Raw genomic sequence first — 16,630 nt, 5'->3', positions numbered from 1 at the left:
ATTCACTCATTTTGATGGAAAGAAACAGAAAGATGATCTGGCAGTGGTAATGATTTCAGTCAGTACACAGGTGTCTACGACCTTGCACCCACAAGTACACAGAAAGCTCTTCACACAGTGATTAAATTAGAAGAAATAGCTGGAGAGACTGTGGCAGCAACAAAAGGCTATTTTTTAAACTAGGTTTGCTGATTTTGAGTTTTAAACTATGTACCATATACCAAAGTAAGATGACAGAATCATGGGGGGGTTATTTTTCTTTTCCCTGCAGCTCACATGTTCATTCCTGAGACTACCATAGCCTGACCATCCTCCTAGTGACCATTGTTAGCAGATCCTAACCAAAGCCTTTGTATTCATTGTCACTCATGGTTCGTTTTTTTTGTCTTTGTGCTCTCACAGCTACAAGCCCCCAGTGTGAAAGGCTTTGATTTTGCGAAGCAGCATCTGGGCCAGCACAATAAAGATGATGTTCTGATTATCCATGAGCCAGCTCCTTTACCGGGACCTATTAAGGATACTACCCCATCTGAAAATGGAGATGTACCCAGCCCGAAATCCAAGACTTCCTCAAAGCCTTCAAAGACTGTTCGACACAGAGGGAGGTTAGTTCACAGAGATAAACCAAATTGTATTAGATGACAGTTTATTAATGACTGGTGATTACTGCATTTTTAGTGTAATTACAGTGGAAAGAACTTTCCCAGAGCTCTGGGACTTGTGTTTTCTAGTGGGCCGTCAGAGTTACACCTCGCTACTGACACTTCGCTACTCATTAGTACAAGGTTTTGAGAGTTTAGTATCCATTTTTCTCTTAAAGGCAATATGCCCAATTAAGAAGGGTATTTAAGACATCACTGGGTTGGCTGGAGCTAACAAGTCACTGCTTGTTTAGTGGAAACACCAAGTGTATGTTTTTTGATGCCTTCTATTTGTAGTGATCTCCAGCTACTAAGGCAATGGGCGGTTAAAAACAAAACCCATTGGTGAACAGCAGTGTGTTTCAATAATAGTGATCAATACATATATGGTAAGTTGGAATTTCCAGAAATAAGCAGTATCTCCAAATTTTGAGAAGATGCATGAGTGTTTTTATTTGTGATTATCTGTGCTCTCATAGCAAACCAGCTTTGCTCAGGAAAAAGAGTGATAATTTACAGATGTGCAAGTGGAGACGTGTCTGTCAACCTTTAGCAGTAATTTCTTAACCTTTTCCAATAATTAAATGGTATGAATGCTGGAAAGGATTGTGTTTGTAGGATAGGTGCTGTAATGGAGCTATGCAGCAAAGAAGAATCTGTGCATTTAAAAAAAAAAAAAAAAAAAAAAAGTGGGAAGGTAATAGGTGGGAAAAAACATGGAGCCCTGAGGAGAGAAGTGCTATGATGAGTCACAAACAGCTCCTCCCTGCAGGGCTCCTCTGTGCTTCACTTTCCAGTAATTCTTCTTGCTCTTCCTCCATCTCATATTTTTGCACTCCTTTGTCTCCAGCTCTTCATCCCCTGTGCATCTACCTATGTCCTATTGTGCAATAGGAGAAAAAAAAAAAAAAGCAACACCAAGGACGGAGTTAGAAGGAAACATAACAGTGATTCTGACTGAACTGTAGGTCTCTGACACAGTTTGGTCCTGTGCTCAGTCTTCTGTGCTTCCTCTTAAGCCCTAGTTGTACTAAGATCCTTGCTTCTTCTTCCCTACATGGGCTTTGTACAGCTCAGTTTTCACATTCCCAGATGCTGACCCTGTCTTCCTAACTCCCTACAGGCCTTGCAAGTGGCAGACTACCAGTGGTAGGTACAGTAGAAGGTGGACAAAAATGGAAAATAAGGGAAGAAAAATTAGCTCATTTATTTTGATGTAGCTTAAATAAATTAAAACAAATTAATATAATGACAAGTGTTTCTGTGTTTCTTTTAAAAAGTTCAGAAGTGGTCTAAAACACAGATGATACAGGAAGGGGAAGGTGTCCACATTCACATGCGCATAACAATAAGAGGAAATTTAAACTTGAGGCTGTTACTCTTTCATCTAGGATAATTCAGTAAATGAAGCAGGAAAAATTTTCAGAAGCCAACATTTTAATGCTTCCCTTGAAGACGACAATGAATCGTTGATCAAATTAGGAACAAAGATATTTCTTTTTTTAATAACATCTAAATCCAAATGTTTCAAAACGTTTTCAAAAGACAATTTCCCTCCTTTCTCTCATCCTCCCTTAAGAGCAAATCTTCCTTTAGGCTTAGCTATGGAGATGTTACCATCATCTCCCTAACATGCTGACATGCCCATGTCAGCTTGAGATTTAAAACATTTATTCCCTGAGGCAGAAGTTGAAATGTGAAATGATAGCATAGTGTTTTATGTTGGTTTTAGCTGTTTTCTGTTTTGTGAGGAAATACAGAACTCAGTTCATCACAGAGCAATTCAGGACTGTATGTTGCATGCCAGGAAATATAGTGGTGATGTGAGTACATGTTCTGTAGCTGTAAAAAAACAACAAACAAGAAAAGTGACTGAGTCCAGAAAGCACGGCATCTCTAGGCTCCAGCTGAGAGTTAGATCTGTTGTTTTGGCTTGAGAGGATACAACTGCATATTCCTCAGCACTTAAAAAGAATGGCTGATGTTGACTCAGCACTATTTATGTTCCTATAATTTACTTAATGATAATTTAGACTGAGGAAAGAGTATGAAGGAATACAGAGCACTATTAGGTGAAACAGAGGGTCAGTAGCAGATCTGGGAACAGAACTCCAGGCTTATACTCTGCTGAACCAAGACAAGGGTGATGGAGACAATAGCTCTGCCCACCCTCTCCACCTTAGAAAAGAGATAAAAATGCAATGGTGCAGATGTATAAGCTCATTGAGAACCGCTTCTCCTTTTTTCCCCTGCTTTTTTTAATTGGGGTGTGACTTATTAGTATTATAGTCCTGCAGAAAAGAATGAAAGACAGAGTTCAATTAACAGTGCATTGCTCATGGAGGATGAAAAGGGGAGATGAACTTGGATTAACTTTCAATGAATTTGTCATTGGGTATAGTTATCTTAGTCTGTGTGCTCTAGGCAGGTTGATGTTTAGCCAAGAGCCTCAGTAACTAGTTCAGATATCCATCTAGCCCAAGCAAATCTTGTGCTTAACAAGTTAATGCACAGAGACATGCACGTTTTCAGTGATTAACTCCCTGCAGGAATAGAATACGAATGTTCGCAAGACAAAATGGTCACTAGAGACACCATCACAAAAGCATATGAAAAGACAGACTTTGGTGCCAGCTGAGTGATGGTGTGTGCCCTATATTTTTGCTATTTTTATACTATCTGAATAATTTTACAGCCGAAGTATTCTGTTAGGGAAAAATTCACAGCATTTCTTTGTATTTTACTGTAATCACACGCAATAAGTGGGAACAGTGAGACAGTCATTTGTAGGTATCAAATGATTTTAAGAATCTCATGGCTGCATGGGATAAATACATAGAAGTAGCATATTTGAATGGCCCTGTGTTTAACTAGTCAGGAAAATGTTCATATGGACTTACATCATTAGCAAGAGACCACCATGTTAGCACGTCTGAATATTAGACTGATTACCTGTATGGTTTCTTATTTCTAATGTAATTAGTTTCTGTCTGTAAAGTAAACTGCTACTTATGAATGCAGAGTTTTTTCTTGAAGTGTATTTTAAAGGAAAGATTAGTTAATAATCTTGTCACATGTGAATCCTGTTGCAGTCAGTTTTCACACACAACAACAGTAACATCATGGCAATGAATATCTAACTATGATAATTTATTATAAATTTTCCTATAAACAGAGGAAAATATTAGCAGTCTTCACAAGATGCTTTAGCACTGGATTCTTTGTGTGTGAGAGCTGAGCCCCTTTACAAACTTATGTTACATGTTGGTTTGTTTGTTTTTTTAATGTTTATGGCAGAGTTTCACCGTCAGATGCTGACTCCACAGCAAGTGAACAGTCCAGTGGGAGAGAGACAGGAGAAGAAACTGCAAGACCATCAACTGTTGTGAATGAGGGCAAACCACGCAAAGCAGTGAAGAAGGGTTTGTTACTTTTTTTTTTTTTTAGTGTGTGCACTAGCAGTGCTTTACTCAGGTTGAAGAGTTACTCTAGTGCTGTAACTTTTCTAAACTTAGGCTGTTAATTTTTCTGGTTTGTGTTGCAGAAGATTTTCTTCCTCTCCTTTTTGGTTTAGTTTCTTCTGTTGAAACTGATGATCCACACATTAGTTTAATTCCAGCAGGGTTTTGAAACTAATGGCTGAGCCGGAATGAATCTTCCTTCCTTTTCTCTCCCACACATCACTGGCCAACCTCCTTCCATTTAGGCTTAACTGTGGCTCTCATGGTAGCAATCTTGCAGACAGTTACATGGGCAGTAGAGGTCACAGCAGGACGTGATACAGTGTGGATATATTCTGTAGCTATAATGTCAAAAAAGTGAGATTAAAAAAAAAAAGCGACCAGAGGGGTAGAAGTTTTACAAATAAGTTCTAATTCAGACATCAAAATACCTTATGATTATGCTTTAGAAAGATGAAAATCCAGTGCTAATATGTTAATAACAGTGAAATTTTATTGTGAAGAATCATCTTGCTTCTAGTTAAAGTGCCATCATCTATCTTGGAGGTACCATGTGATACATTTCTTTCCTCACTGAAAAGTTGGTAAAATACTGCAAACACACTTTAATTTTTTAATTGAAAGAGACTTTTCAATTCTTTTCCTGTTTAAAAGTGTGTGGTTAACTATGCCTACACAAAGTTTTTTTTTCTGAGAACCTTTTTGGGTTTAGGTGGCTTGCTCATTGCTTGAGGTTTTAGTTACCAGACCTTTGACTTAAATCACAGTAGTCTCCTAGAGAAAATCCTGATACTGAATATCTGGTAAAGGACTTTGTGATATCCCTATCTGTTCTTAATGCACGTGGCCTTGATGGCAGCAGAAACCGAAAAGAAGAAAATACTGACCCCACTGTGAGCAATCTCCTTGGTATATGGAATGTTTTTTCTATGTACTCTGAAATACCAGCTGAGATGTAAAGATGACTGTGTGCAGTGCCAATTGAAATTCAGATTATAGCAGACAGTCTTCAGTTTTTGCTTATGCTGAAGAAATGAGATTGAGGAATATGTAAGATAGGTCATATAAACGGCAAGCTCTTGGGTGGCTAAACAGCAAGTTAAATAATGTATGATTTTTAAACTTTCATAATGTGGACTACTGCTGCAAGACCAAGGGTGATGGAGCAGGCTTTCCTCTGTAACAAATATGTAAGAAAACAAAACACATCATCTGCTAATGTGATTAGAAAGTTATACTTTCTAATAATTCAGGAGACAGTGTATGCTGTATGTACTTTACACAGTTTACAAAAAGAAGATACTGTACTGCTATATGTTTTCAATGCCTTAAGTTTGCTCTAACGACTAGAAATCATGTCCAAGTAAATATATAGGAAAAAGTTATGCTATGACAGAGCTCGTCTCAGAATGGTTTATGAGTTGCTCCTACCTATCTGACTTCAATTCTGTTGCCCTGATTTAGTGCTCACTCATTTCTTACCTGGGAACTTCATTTTTGTCTCTTTGTTTTCCATCTGGCTTAAGACTTTGTGTAAGGTTTAACATTTCTTTTTGATGTAGAAGCATTAGGTATTGCTGCATCTGAATTATCTGGCAAAGGCAGCAAGGATGTTGTGTAAAATGTGTGCTTTTTATTGATCATGCCCTTACTGGATTAAATATACCTCTTCCTGGGCTCTATGAAGACAGTAGGAACACTGCCTCCAGGGTCCAAGATCTTGTCAATCTGCATCTGTGCCTTGCGATATATTCTGTGCTGTTCTTTGGAGTCAACCACCACCACATCATCCACCACTGGAAATTCATAGTGTCCTTTGCGCTTGGCGCGAAGACGAATCTTATTGCGGTGATGCTCAATCTCAGATTTATGCCTCAGAGCTGTTTGTATCTTAATGGAGGGAAAAAAAAAATCAACTGCATTTTTCATTTGTAGTTTTTGCAAACAGAACTTTTTGCTGCTTTCTGTGACTCTCTCCTCCTCATCTCCCTGCCTGCCCCTACCTCCCTCCCCCAAATCTCTGAAGGATTAAAATAAGTCACACAAGCTGTAAACACACTTTATTTCTTGGATATTTTACAGTATCCTCATTGTCTCCCCAGGTAGATGTACTATTATACAGAATACAATTGTTAGCACAGTAGGTGCAATTAGAGTGAGGCAGCAGTTTGTTAACAAAAGGCAGGAGGAACACAAAAACCTCCTGCTGTCTGCCAGAAGTGACAGTGCTCTGAAAAAAATAAGACTAACCAGTACAGGCTATACCTACCTTTGCTTGTCAAACAGATATGTTTGATCAATAGTGTTGAAGTCTGTCACCGACTCCCTTTAATGACCATCATCATGAAAGAAGCAAGAACTTAAAAGAGCTAATGGAGTTCGTAACTTGGTGCCTCTAGTTTGTAATCATAGGGACTATTTTTAGCATTCAGAAGTGGAGGCACTGTCTGCAGAGAGCTCTCTTAAATGGCAGATTCAGCTCCCTTTTAGTGCAGCTGAGGCTCGGCAGTTTGATCCAAGTTCATGCATTTCATTCAAAAGTAAATGCAATCATCTTACTGCTGTGTTTCTTTCCAGTTGCCATTCCAGCTGACTTATTTGTAATAATTACTGTGTTGTCTCTTCTTTTTCCTTTATGTTGTCAGGAACAAACAGAGTGGGTAAGTAACCAGAGCTGGTAGTTGAGTACAAATATGAATAGGGGTGCTGGGGTAGCTGCAATTATATCTTAAGGATGGAAGGATGTGTCTTCTGAGTCTAAAACACCAAAATTGCTTTTGAGCTGTTGAAGCATAAAAAATTCTCACTAACATAAATTATAGTCATCCAATTTAGGCACATTTTTCTAATTTCCTCCAAATTCTTTCAAATTATTGAGGAAAACATCACTGTGAAAGAAGCAAAACTGAGGCAGCTGTTGGTCCTGAAACTAGCTTCATATAAACAAGTTAGAGATATTGTTAGAGTTAATATTGCCTGAGACAAACACAACCTACCTGCAAAGAAGTACGAATATTTTATCATGAACTAGTGGTTTTTTGGCCAGGACTGACTAAGACATGGCAAAGATGGGGCAGGAGAAAGCTGACACTGTCTTTGATAATGCATACCATATCTAGTGATAATTGAAAGACTGTGTCCTCTGATAGCAGTTTCCATCTTAAAATAGTAGAGAAGGATGGATATAAGGCTGGCTATGGTGCTTTCTATTATTGGGTTTGTACAAGTAACTAATGAGTTATCAGCCGCATTCTGGGGATGTAATCTACTGGGTTACACAGAAGCTATGCGAAATTTATCTGAAACTGCATACTCTGGCATGATTCAAGTACCAGTGGATGAGTGGAGGATTCCCATTGCCTTTACCTGATTTTGGATTAGGCATTATGAACTTTGGTTGCTGTGTCTCTTGTTTTATTTCAGGAGAGTGCAGGAAGCAATAGCCTTCCTCTATCTCCACCTGTATTGGTTTTCATATGAAATTACAGCTTCCTGCAGAGCAGTTAATTTTCCTGACGTTTCAAATCAATTAGGAGTTTCAACCTAGGGAACAGTGACGAATGTTGATCCTGACGTGCCATATATGGACAGGTTGTTTAAACACGTTCTGTCCAGTATTTGAGTATTAATTCCTCTCCATTATTTTTCAACCTCAGGTGTCTAGTCTGAGATCAAAATTTCATTTATATAGTGCCCTCTGATAGCTTTATAAGGAAGATTTTCTAACCATGGACAATAGTTTAATATAAGAACTTTGAAATGAGAAACTGTTTTTATTCACTCTGTCAAAACATCTAAAGGAACTCGTTCATGTGTTGAGTCAGAAACTATTTCTCCTTTTGTTGTTATGTGTACAGCACTGTGCAGTTCCCAGCTTTATCTACTTTACTATACTTCCATCTTAGTTTGTATTTATAGACACATTCAGTGTATGCACACAGGATTTAAAGGTCAGATGCAGCTTATGGGGTTTTTTTTTTGTGTTTGCATGCATCTTTTCTGCAAAAGAGAGTAAAATATTATGTTGCTGTAGAGCCTTACCAAAATTTGATGGTGGAACTTTTAGACAGTTTTACAAAATGTGTTTAAGAACAGTTTGAGCTGAGAGGCCTCTATCCAGCACTTGTTTACATGTGCAAAAGGAAAGGTTATGGATGAAATTATAAACATTCAGACTGAATGCTCAGCATAACTGAACATACTGGACCTTGCTAACCAAGTAATATGAAAATAACCTTAAAATTTTGTGTTGGAGGTCACTGCACTTTGAGAACTGCTCTTTGGCTGGAAAGGCTGGAAAAATCACTAATATATGGGGAAAATGGAAAAGCGGAAATTCAGATTTCCATTGCACTACAGGATCACTGAGGGGTTCACACTACTTAAGATATCTTGTCCCTCTCTGAGAGGCAATGCTTGCATGCTTGAAAGAAATGCATGAAGATGGGGCTGTGAAAATGACAAATGGTACAGATCATATAAATAGCTACAGAAGAGAGGTGTATTTAATTTAGGCTCTGTGTCTTGCAAAACATTTGGGGGACAGAGGTCTTGAGTGGAACTGTTTACTTCCTTTTTAAGGACACTTATGTAGGAAAGTCACATTTACAAATGATGCATACCATTTATAAATGGGTACATTTGACAATGCATTGATCGAGTTTGAGAAATATGAAAAATAAGAATTTTTCTTAGCCTGTGGCCAGAGTGCTTTGCAGCCCAAAAGTAACATGCTGTGAATATAATAAAGTGTACTATTCCATCCCTCTCCTGCTCCCTTTTTGTGCTAGAAGAGGGAAGCAAAGGAGCAAGTTATCTACTGTGATCTTCTACAGAAGATAGCATTCACTCCTCTTTTTAACCCTGTACTTCATTACTAGCACGTATTACAAATGGCTCAGAGCAGCAGCTGTTTTCTTTTCATTCTTGTCTGTTGGAGTTGGACCAGGTTGATCAACAATTCTGTATCAGAATCAAATCAGATTCTCCTTCTGATTTGAATCTGAGAACCACTACCTGTTATAGTCTGTGCAGGGATGTGGGTCTGTGTTCCTCTAGTCTGTTGTGTTCCTTCATAAGAAGAGTCACAAATCTTCATTTCTTATTGCTTATATTTCATCATGAAAAACAGTTTGAGAATTTGTGGCATTATCATGTGGACAAGACAAAAGATTACTTTTCAAGTCTTGATTAGTTTTTTGCAAGCCTAATCCACATAAGCATTCCTGTTGTACGCCTAGCTTCTGAAAAAAAAAAAAAAAAAGACTTAAATACGTATTTAAATGCAAACCACTGGGATGAGTCTACAGATTTTAAGTCTTTTAAGGGAGAAGACAACTTTGTGTTGAAGTGATTAACTGTTGGCAGGATGAGGGCCACAACTTTCATGTGTATTGGTTTCCATAAAGTCTTTTGCTGGTTGTATTAGAGTTGATTGAACCTCTTCAATAAATTGCAACATGACAATGTTTGTGCAGCTTGCTTATTACTATGTGAACTGTTTATCTTGTCACGGAGAAGAAAACAATGATTTATAAGCCTTAATCAGTAAAATGTCTGTAAAATTCTTTGTTTTGTGTGGATTTAGAAGGATTTCTTTTTTTTTAATTTGTATATCACTATATAACTGCATTTTGCAGTGAGACATTTTTTATTGCTCTTAGAACCTCCATTTGAGGAATTTGCATCTCCTTAAGTACTTATAAGAGGAACTGTTAGCAGTATGTACTTGAACAGCTTTTTAGGGAATAAAGTAGATTGAGATTTTGGGGGTTTACAAATGTCAGGAGCTTGATTTACAAAAATGAAGAATGACAGCTAACCTTCTGGAAATATAATGAAAAAATGTTTATGATTTGCAATCCACTGGGTAAACTTGTACACTAAATAGAAATCAGCTGGAAGGCCTATAGGGCAAATTAAACACAGATGGAAAACATGACATAGTCTTGTAGCATAGCATCTGTAGAGCTTAACATTTGACTGAGATAACCCTAGCAGCACTACTTTTACTCTGTTCTGGTGATTTAGGACCTCCTCAGACCAGCAGTGGAAACGAGCAGCACTCCTCAGCCTCGATCTTTGAACATGTGGATAGGATGTCACGTTCCTCAGATGCCAGCAGACGGGTCCCAAGCAAGATCCAGCTGATTGCAATGCAACCGATGGCAGCACCTCCAGTTCAGAACTCAGTGCTTTCTGATCGAGTAGCAGAGACCAACAAAATTAATAAAGAGGTATTTCTGAAGTGCTTTGAGTGTTTGTGGAGGACTGTATGCTCAGCCAAGAGGGAAGTGAGAAGTATCCAGTTTGTTGTTATCAGAAGTTCCTCATTAGTTCCTGAGGAGTTGAATTATGACAAGTTACAGGAATAACCTTGTTTCCATCCAGAGAGATAATCTGACCTGGTTTTAAGAGATACCTGAACCAAAACTTAAACACTGAGAGAGGAGCAAATTTGAAGGTCAGGATACCTTGTGACACCGTCCTTTGGCTAGTCAGCAGGACATGACTTCTAAGAATTGTATTAATTCAATTGTGATAATTGGAACGTCTGGCCCACCTTGGTTTTCATGCAACACCCTTCTTTTTAACTTTTAGCAACTCAGGATGTGGGTTACGCAAACAAGTTATCTCAAGACATTCTGGGGTGTGAATTTGCAGCACATTCATTGCTTCCAACTTCTGATGTGTTTATCTGACTATAAAAATACAGAAACTTCCTGCTTTCTCTGAGGCTCAGGTTACTGTACGCAGAATATGAGCATGTCTGGGGCATTAGGTGAGAAGGTAGTGCGCTGTAAAACCACATCATACATTGCCTGAGAGTACCGTGTACCTGCATCCTGGTTTTGTACTGGGTGTAAGGTGGCATCTTCTCATAATTCAGAGTGGAAGATTACCAAAACCTTTAACTTAATTGTGTTAAGATACTGTCTGTGTCTCTGAGTACTTTATGGAAGAGAAGTAAATACATAATCTAGTATACATAGGCAAGAGGGGCCATAAAACAAAAATCTGATTATATGAGCAGAAGACATATAATCCTAACTATAAATGTAAAGAGCAAGTCTGGTCTGTGTCCCTTTTATGCTTTTTTTGGATTTTCATGAGAGAATACACAAAAATAATTTTTTATTTGGTTTTTAATTCACTGCTGCAGATGTGTTCCAGAACTATTCCATCACAGGCAGAGCAGTTGTTGCTACCTGATCTGGTGCCCAGGTGTTTTTCATTGATAAGAATGATTTCAGTGAGTGTTGTTCCAGAACTTAGAAGCCTGGTGTTATGATAGCTTTCACCAGATGATGAGATGTACTTCAGGGAATTTGAAAAAAAGGTGGGAGAGGAGCATGAAAACTCAGCCTGCAAGAAGATGTAGAGCTGATAACGCCATGTTCATCTAGGGACCAGGGTCCTTGTAGTACTGCTACATTTCTATATAGTTGATGGCAGCCTCCCATGCTCAGCAGAGGCACCAAGTTATGAACTCCATTAGCTCTTTTAAGTTCTTGCTTCTTTCATGATGATGGTCATTAAAGGGAGTCGGTGACAGACTTCAACACTATTGATCAAACATATCTGTTTGACAAGCAAAGGTAGGTATAGCCTGTACTGGTTAGTCTTATTTTTTTCAGAGCACTGTCACTTCTGGCAGACAGCAGGAGGTTTTTGTGTTCCTCCTGCCTTTTGTTAACAAACTGCTGCCTCACTCTAATTGCACCTACTGTGCTAGCAATTGTATTCTGTATAATAGTACATCTACCTGGGGAGACAATGAGGATACTGTAAAATATCCAAGAAATAAAGTGTGTTTACAGCTTGTGTGACTTATTTTAATCCTTCAGAGATTTGGGGGAGGGAGGTAGGGGCAGGCAGGGAGATGAGGAGGAGAGAGTCACAGAAAGCAGCAAAAAGTTCTGTTTGCAAAAACTACAAATGAAAAATGCAGTTGATTTTTTTTTTCCCTCCATTAAGATACAAACAGCTCTGAGGCATAAATCTGAGATTGAGCATCACCGCAATAAGATTCGTCTTCGCGCCAAGCGCAAAGGACACTATGAATTTCCAGTGGTGGATGATGTGGTGGTGGTTGACTCCAAAGAACAGCACAGAATATATCGCAAGGCACAGATGCAGATTGACAAGATCTTGGACCCTGGAGGCAGTGTTCCTACTGTCTTCATAGAGCCCAGGAAGAGGTAGGGATTTCAAAGATGGGAAAGCAATTTTCTGTTAGAGTCGGCATCCAATGTACATTAAACCTGTACTTCTGAGCTTTCAGAGCTTAAAATCAGTTTGATCACTAGTTGATTTTGAGTTATCTAGGTGAAAAGGCTTGGGTGGTTCTAAACATATTTTATTTCAGTATATGCCAGTATGTTTTATTTTCAAATTATCCTTTTACAAGTTCTCAGCAGTGAATTCTCAATAAATAAACCCAAATGTATGAAACTGTCTTAAAACAATTTAGTATTTGCTCTGCCATTTGTTTGAATAATTCTTGTGTGGTGTTGAGGGATCAAAATTGCAATAAAAGGACTAAAAAAAGATACACAGAAAATATAAACGGCAAGAATTTTTTTTTTTATAAAGGGGGAAAAAGTTACAAAGTAAAGAAACCCTTGAACAACGTAAAAATCATGAAGATTCTGAATTTTAAAGGCAAATTCACAAATCAGTGAGATAATCTTTTACGTATTCTCTCTGGGTAATGAGGCACATTTGTCAGCCTCATGGATGTGCTTTCCTGGCCTTGTATTTTTCAGAGAAAGCCTTCCCTGGGCTCTGTTGAGGGCTTATGAATACTAGCACCTTGTTCCTGGAGCAATGGTACCCTGTGACTGCGTCTGCACTGACAGAAAGGAGCTTTTCTCCAGCTACATGGGCTTCTCAGTTGGTCTGCATGGCAGGGTTAAACCCAGCATTAAGCCAAGCACAAAGCCTTGCTGGCAGTGTGGTCTGTTCTGCTACTGCAAATGTGTCAGACACTGGTCTTGGAAGTCTGAAGAGGCACTGCCGGGGGGGTGATGTAGCACGGACAACTTAGAAGGATTCGTGTAGAGGGGAGGGGACACTGGAGAGAGTTTGAGGGAGAAATGGGACAGTTTGGAGAGCTGCCAATGAGAGCGTGATTAGGAGGAGCTTGAGGACAGAGGCTAACTAATGGCATGAAAAAGCAGGAAATGGAAGAGAAACAGGTCTGAGGCAAGGATGAGTTGGAAGGAATGAGCAGAGGCATTCAACTTCTGGTGGCATGAGAAGAAAAACAAAAATAAATGTGATTACCTTTGTCTTGTTTGTTTTTTCTATCTCTCTGCTTTTTATTTTCTTCCTGTTAAGTTCTCGTGCAAAACGTTCTCCCAAGCAGCGGCGACGACATCAGATCAATGGGAGTCCGATTGATGCAGAAAAGGACAGGTTAATCACAACTGACAGTGATGGGACATACAAAAGGCCTCCAGGAGTCAATAATTCTGCATATATTGTATGTATGTCTCTTGAATCACATGAGTGTTCTGATAATTGTAATGACAGTTGTGACATTGGGAGGTCTTTGGCCTTCTGACTATGGTCTGTATGGCTACTTTCACTCACATGAAATTAGCATGTAAATCAAACAAGGATTTCATTGGCAGTCTTATCAGTATTAAGCAGTAAAATTCTGCCAAGTATTTCTTCATATTAAAGAGGTCAAGAACTAAAATCTTGCTTTCATTAATGCCACTGTATTATGCTGATGAAAGTGTGCTTGGCATGTTCACCAATATCCTGAACATAGTTTCACTCTTGTCCAATTTGCTGGATATTACATATTCATATGTTAAAGAAAATTTCATCCTTTGCTCTCATGGAGTAGAAGATTCAGTTCCTTTCATGAGAAATTTTCTCATCTTTATAATGTGGGAATTAATTATTAATGAAAGAGAAGCATGTCTTTGTACAACGGTAACTTGAAACAGTTCTAGTACAATGCCTTTAAAATTAATTTTGTTTCCTGTTTAAAAAAGGCAAAGACACTGGAAAATGCTTTTGTTCATTCATATCCGTGTCACAAACTGTATTTAGGCATCTTTAACTACATCTAAGCAGACTTTACTAAGCCTACTGCTAATCTTGGAACCCCCTGGACAGTTTTCATCTTGCAAGATGGTTTAATAATTTTTAACAGTTTCACCATTAGCTGCATATGCAGTCAGGTGACTGCAGTGTCAATTTCTGTGGTTTCCTTCTGTCTTCAAACAAGAGTGTGATGATTTTAATGTCATGCTGCGGCAGAATGAATTATCATCTGAAGCTGTTTAATTAAGACATGTCACACAGCAAGCTCAGCCCCTTTGGCATCTATAGCAAGGCAGTACTCAGAATGCTAGGTTCCTGATGATGTAGAGGCTTTTGCATCTTGACAACTGATTTTGCAGTCTGCCTATAATGGTAACAATGAGCTTTGATAATAAAGTCTGCTGCTGCAAAGATCATTTAATTTCCTGTTACTGATGAACAATAAGCCCATGTGGTAAGATCCCAGGTAGCAATTGCAATGCATGCCTCAGGTACTGCTGCTGTGAAGCACTTATGTGAATCCCATTCAGGTGATGCACCCAAGTTCAAGTTCCATACAGGTAACCACTTAGTTGCTTAACAGCTCCCTTTGTGTGTTTTTCTAGGAGGTAATAATTGTTTAACATTACTGATGATGTGGTCAGTTGTAAGCTAAAGGCTGAACTAATTTCTTGGAACAGTGGAAGCTGCAGGAAAGTCAAAGGTGTAGACAGAGCTGATTGTCTTTTTCTGGGTGGAGTAAACCCTCTCTGCATGATTTTGTTATGAGCTTGCAAACCACAAGATTTCTGTTATAGCTGAGTAACTCCTGCACAAAGCTCTGCTGCCTTATCTGAGATCAGTCTTTCAGATCACACTGAATGAAGCATTTGAGCAGTTGGTGCTGTGTACGTGCACGCATACATGCATACAGAAGCGGGGAGGGTAAGGGGCATGTTTTGTCCAGCACCAGCACTTGTGCTATTTATCTCATTGTGGTTCTGGAAAAAAAAGATGTTGCTCAGACTTAAGGCCCACAGGAGCTTGGAAGCTGACTGGTTATATCTTCTCTGTGGCTGCCCTTCACCTTCTTTCTGTTTCCTCCAGTCTGATCCAGACTTGCCTCCTGAACCTCAGACATCATCTTCGGCTGATCTGGGGAAGTTCCCCGGCTTGCCTTCCCACCCAGTCTCCCAGTACGTCCCACCACAGCCATCCATTGAAGAGGCTCGGCAAACCATGCACTCGCTGCTGGATGACGCTTTTGCGCTGGTGGCTCCCAGCAGCCAAGCAGCCAATTCCACAGCGGTCACACCACCCGGGGTCTCTGCAGGACAGCCGGTAAACAACACTCCTGCTCGAGCAGGGAGGGGAACCACATGCAGCCAGTGGGGATCACCTTATGGTCCAACTCAGGCAGTAAACAACCCGTTTAATGTGAGTGATGCAATTTAAAAGGCTTTTCTGGGCAGGTAGTTACCACCAGTTGAGCCACGGTCACTGTTACTGTGCCCTTGCTGTCAGGACTTACCACAAATGTGGAATGATTTCTGGAAGCAGAATTCAGAAATGACCATCACAAGATGGTGAACTTGTTTTTTAAGCTGTTTGGATTCCCTTTTTCCATCCCAACCACAAGAGAAGATAGGAGTTCTCCTTTAGGATAACTTTTCGATTATGAGCTTCCACAGATCAGTTGTGTTATGTCCAAGAGTAAAACTTTATTTTTTAAAAATACATGTGCTAGTTCATATTTCAACAATGAAAAAATAATATATTTGGCTTAGGTCATATTTTTTCCAGCAGGGTATCCAAATGCCTTCAGGAGGTGAGGGATGGGCAAGCAGTATTTCTGTGTATGGTTTTTTGCATTTTATGGAGCACTGAGACACAGGGATAATCTTTAAGTCATCTGGAGTTCCACAACAGTTCAGTACAAGTTTCATAATGCCATTGGACTGTTAAGTAAAAGCCCTGTGGTCTCTCCGTTGCAGTCTGATTCTGATTGATGATCAAGAGATTTTCAGGTGCAAAACTTTTGTTTGCTGGAAGTTTTAAGCTAAGCAGACATTGGAGAAGCCCTTGATCTTCTGCAAGTGAGAGAAAGTGTGTCTGAGAAGTTTTTAAGTTAAGACTGATCAGGCAGAAAACACTGCTAGCCCACTGTAGCAGTGATTCCCGGATCTTCTTGTGCTTCTGGGTTTGTAAAACTGTGCTCTTACGGCTGCAGTCAAGTCACACATACAGGCCTAATGATCAATGCCATTCATCGCTTAAAAGGCTGACAGTGAATTTCCCAGGATGGGCATTTTGATTTTAATTTGGGGTTTTTTGGTTCTTCTGACAGAGATACGTGGAATTTGGAATGACTCCGCCAACAGCACCAGGTCTTCTACCAAGGTAGCTTTTCACTAATAGAATTATCATATATTATTTTTCCTTGCAATTCCTCCAGAGTTCTTATTGGCACTGGTATATTATTATGCA

At 39.2% G+C, this 16,630-nt stretch overlaps 1 protein-coding gene across 5 annotated transcripts in view; it reads left to right on the top strand.

The window, feature by feature from the left end:
• The window catches only part of KIAA1549 (KIAA1549 ortholog), an 81,251-nt gene that overhangs the window by 49,188 nt on the left and 15,433 nt on the right, over positions 1 to 16,630 (top strand). For 2 of the 5 annotated variants that reach the window (XM_026866020.1, XM_026866012.1), the window contains exons 10-17: positions 403 to 605; positions 3,939 to 4,063; positions 6,748 to 6,762; positions 10,133 to 10,338; positions 12,080 to 12,303; positions 13,445 to 13,589; positions 15,251 to 15,484; positions 16,491 to 16,543. In XM_026866020.1, coding sequence (XP_026721821.1) covers positions 403 to 605; positions 3,939 to 4,063; positions 6,748 to 6,762; positions 10,133 to 10,338; positions 12,080 to 12,303; positions 13,445 to 13,589; positions 15,251 to 15,484; positions 16,491 to 16,543 — 1,205 coding nt within the window. Of the gene's footprint in view, positions 1 to 402; positions 606 to 3,938; positions 4,064 to 6,747; positions 6,763 to 10,132; positions 10,339 to 12,079; positions 12,304 to 13,444; positions 13,590 to 15,250; positions 15,581 to 16,490; positions 16,544 to 16,630 lie in introns of all 5 variants that reach the window. The other 3 variants (XM_026866015.1, XM_026865996.1, XM_026866004.1) reach the window with 2 other exon arrangements.

This window comes from Athene cunicularia (genome assembly GCF_003259725.1).
Source record: "Athene cunicularia isolate RWA chromosome 1 unlocalized genomic scaffold, athCun1 chr1_part2, whole genome shotgun sequence".
In the NCBI taxonomy this organism is placed as follows: Eukaryota; Metazoa; Chordata; class Aves; order Strigiformes; family Strigidae; genus Athene; species Athene cunicularia.
Note: the sequence above shows the minus strand (reverse complement) of the source record. Positions and strands in the feature narration are given on the sequence as shown.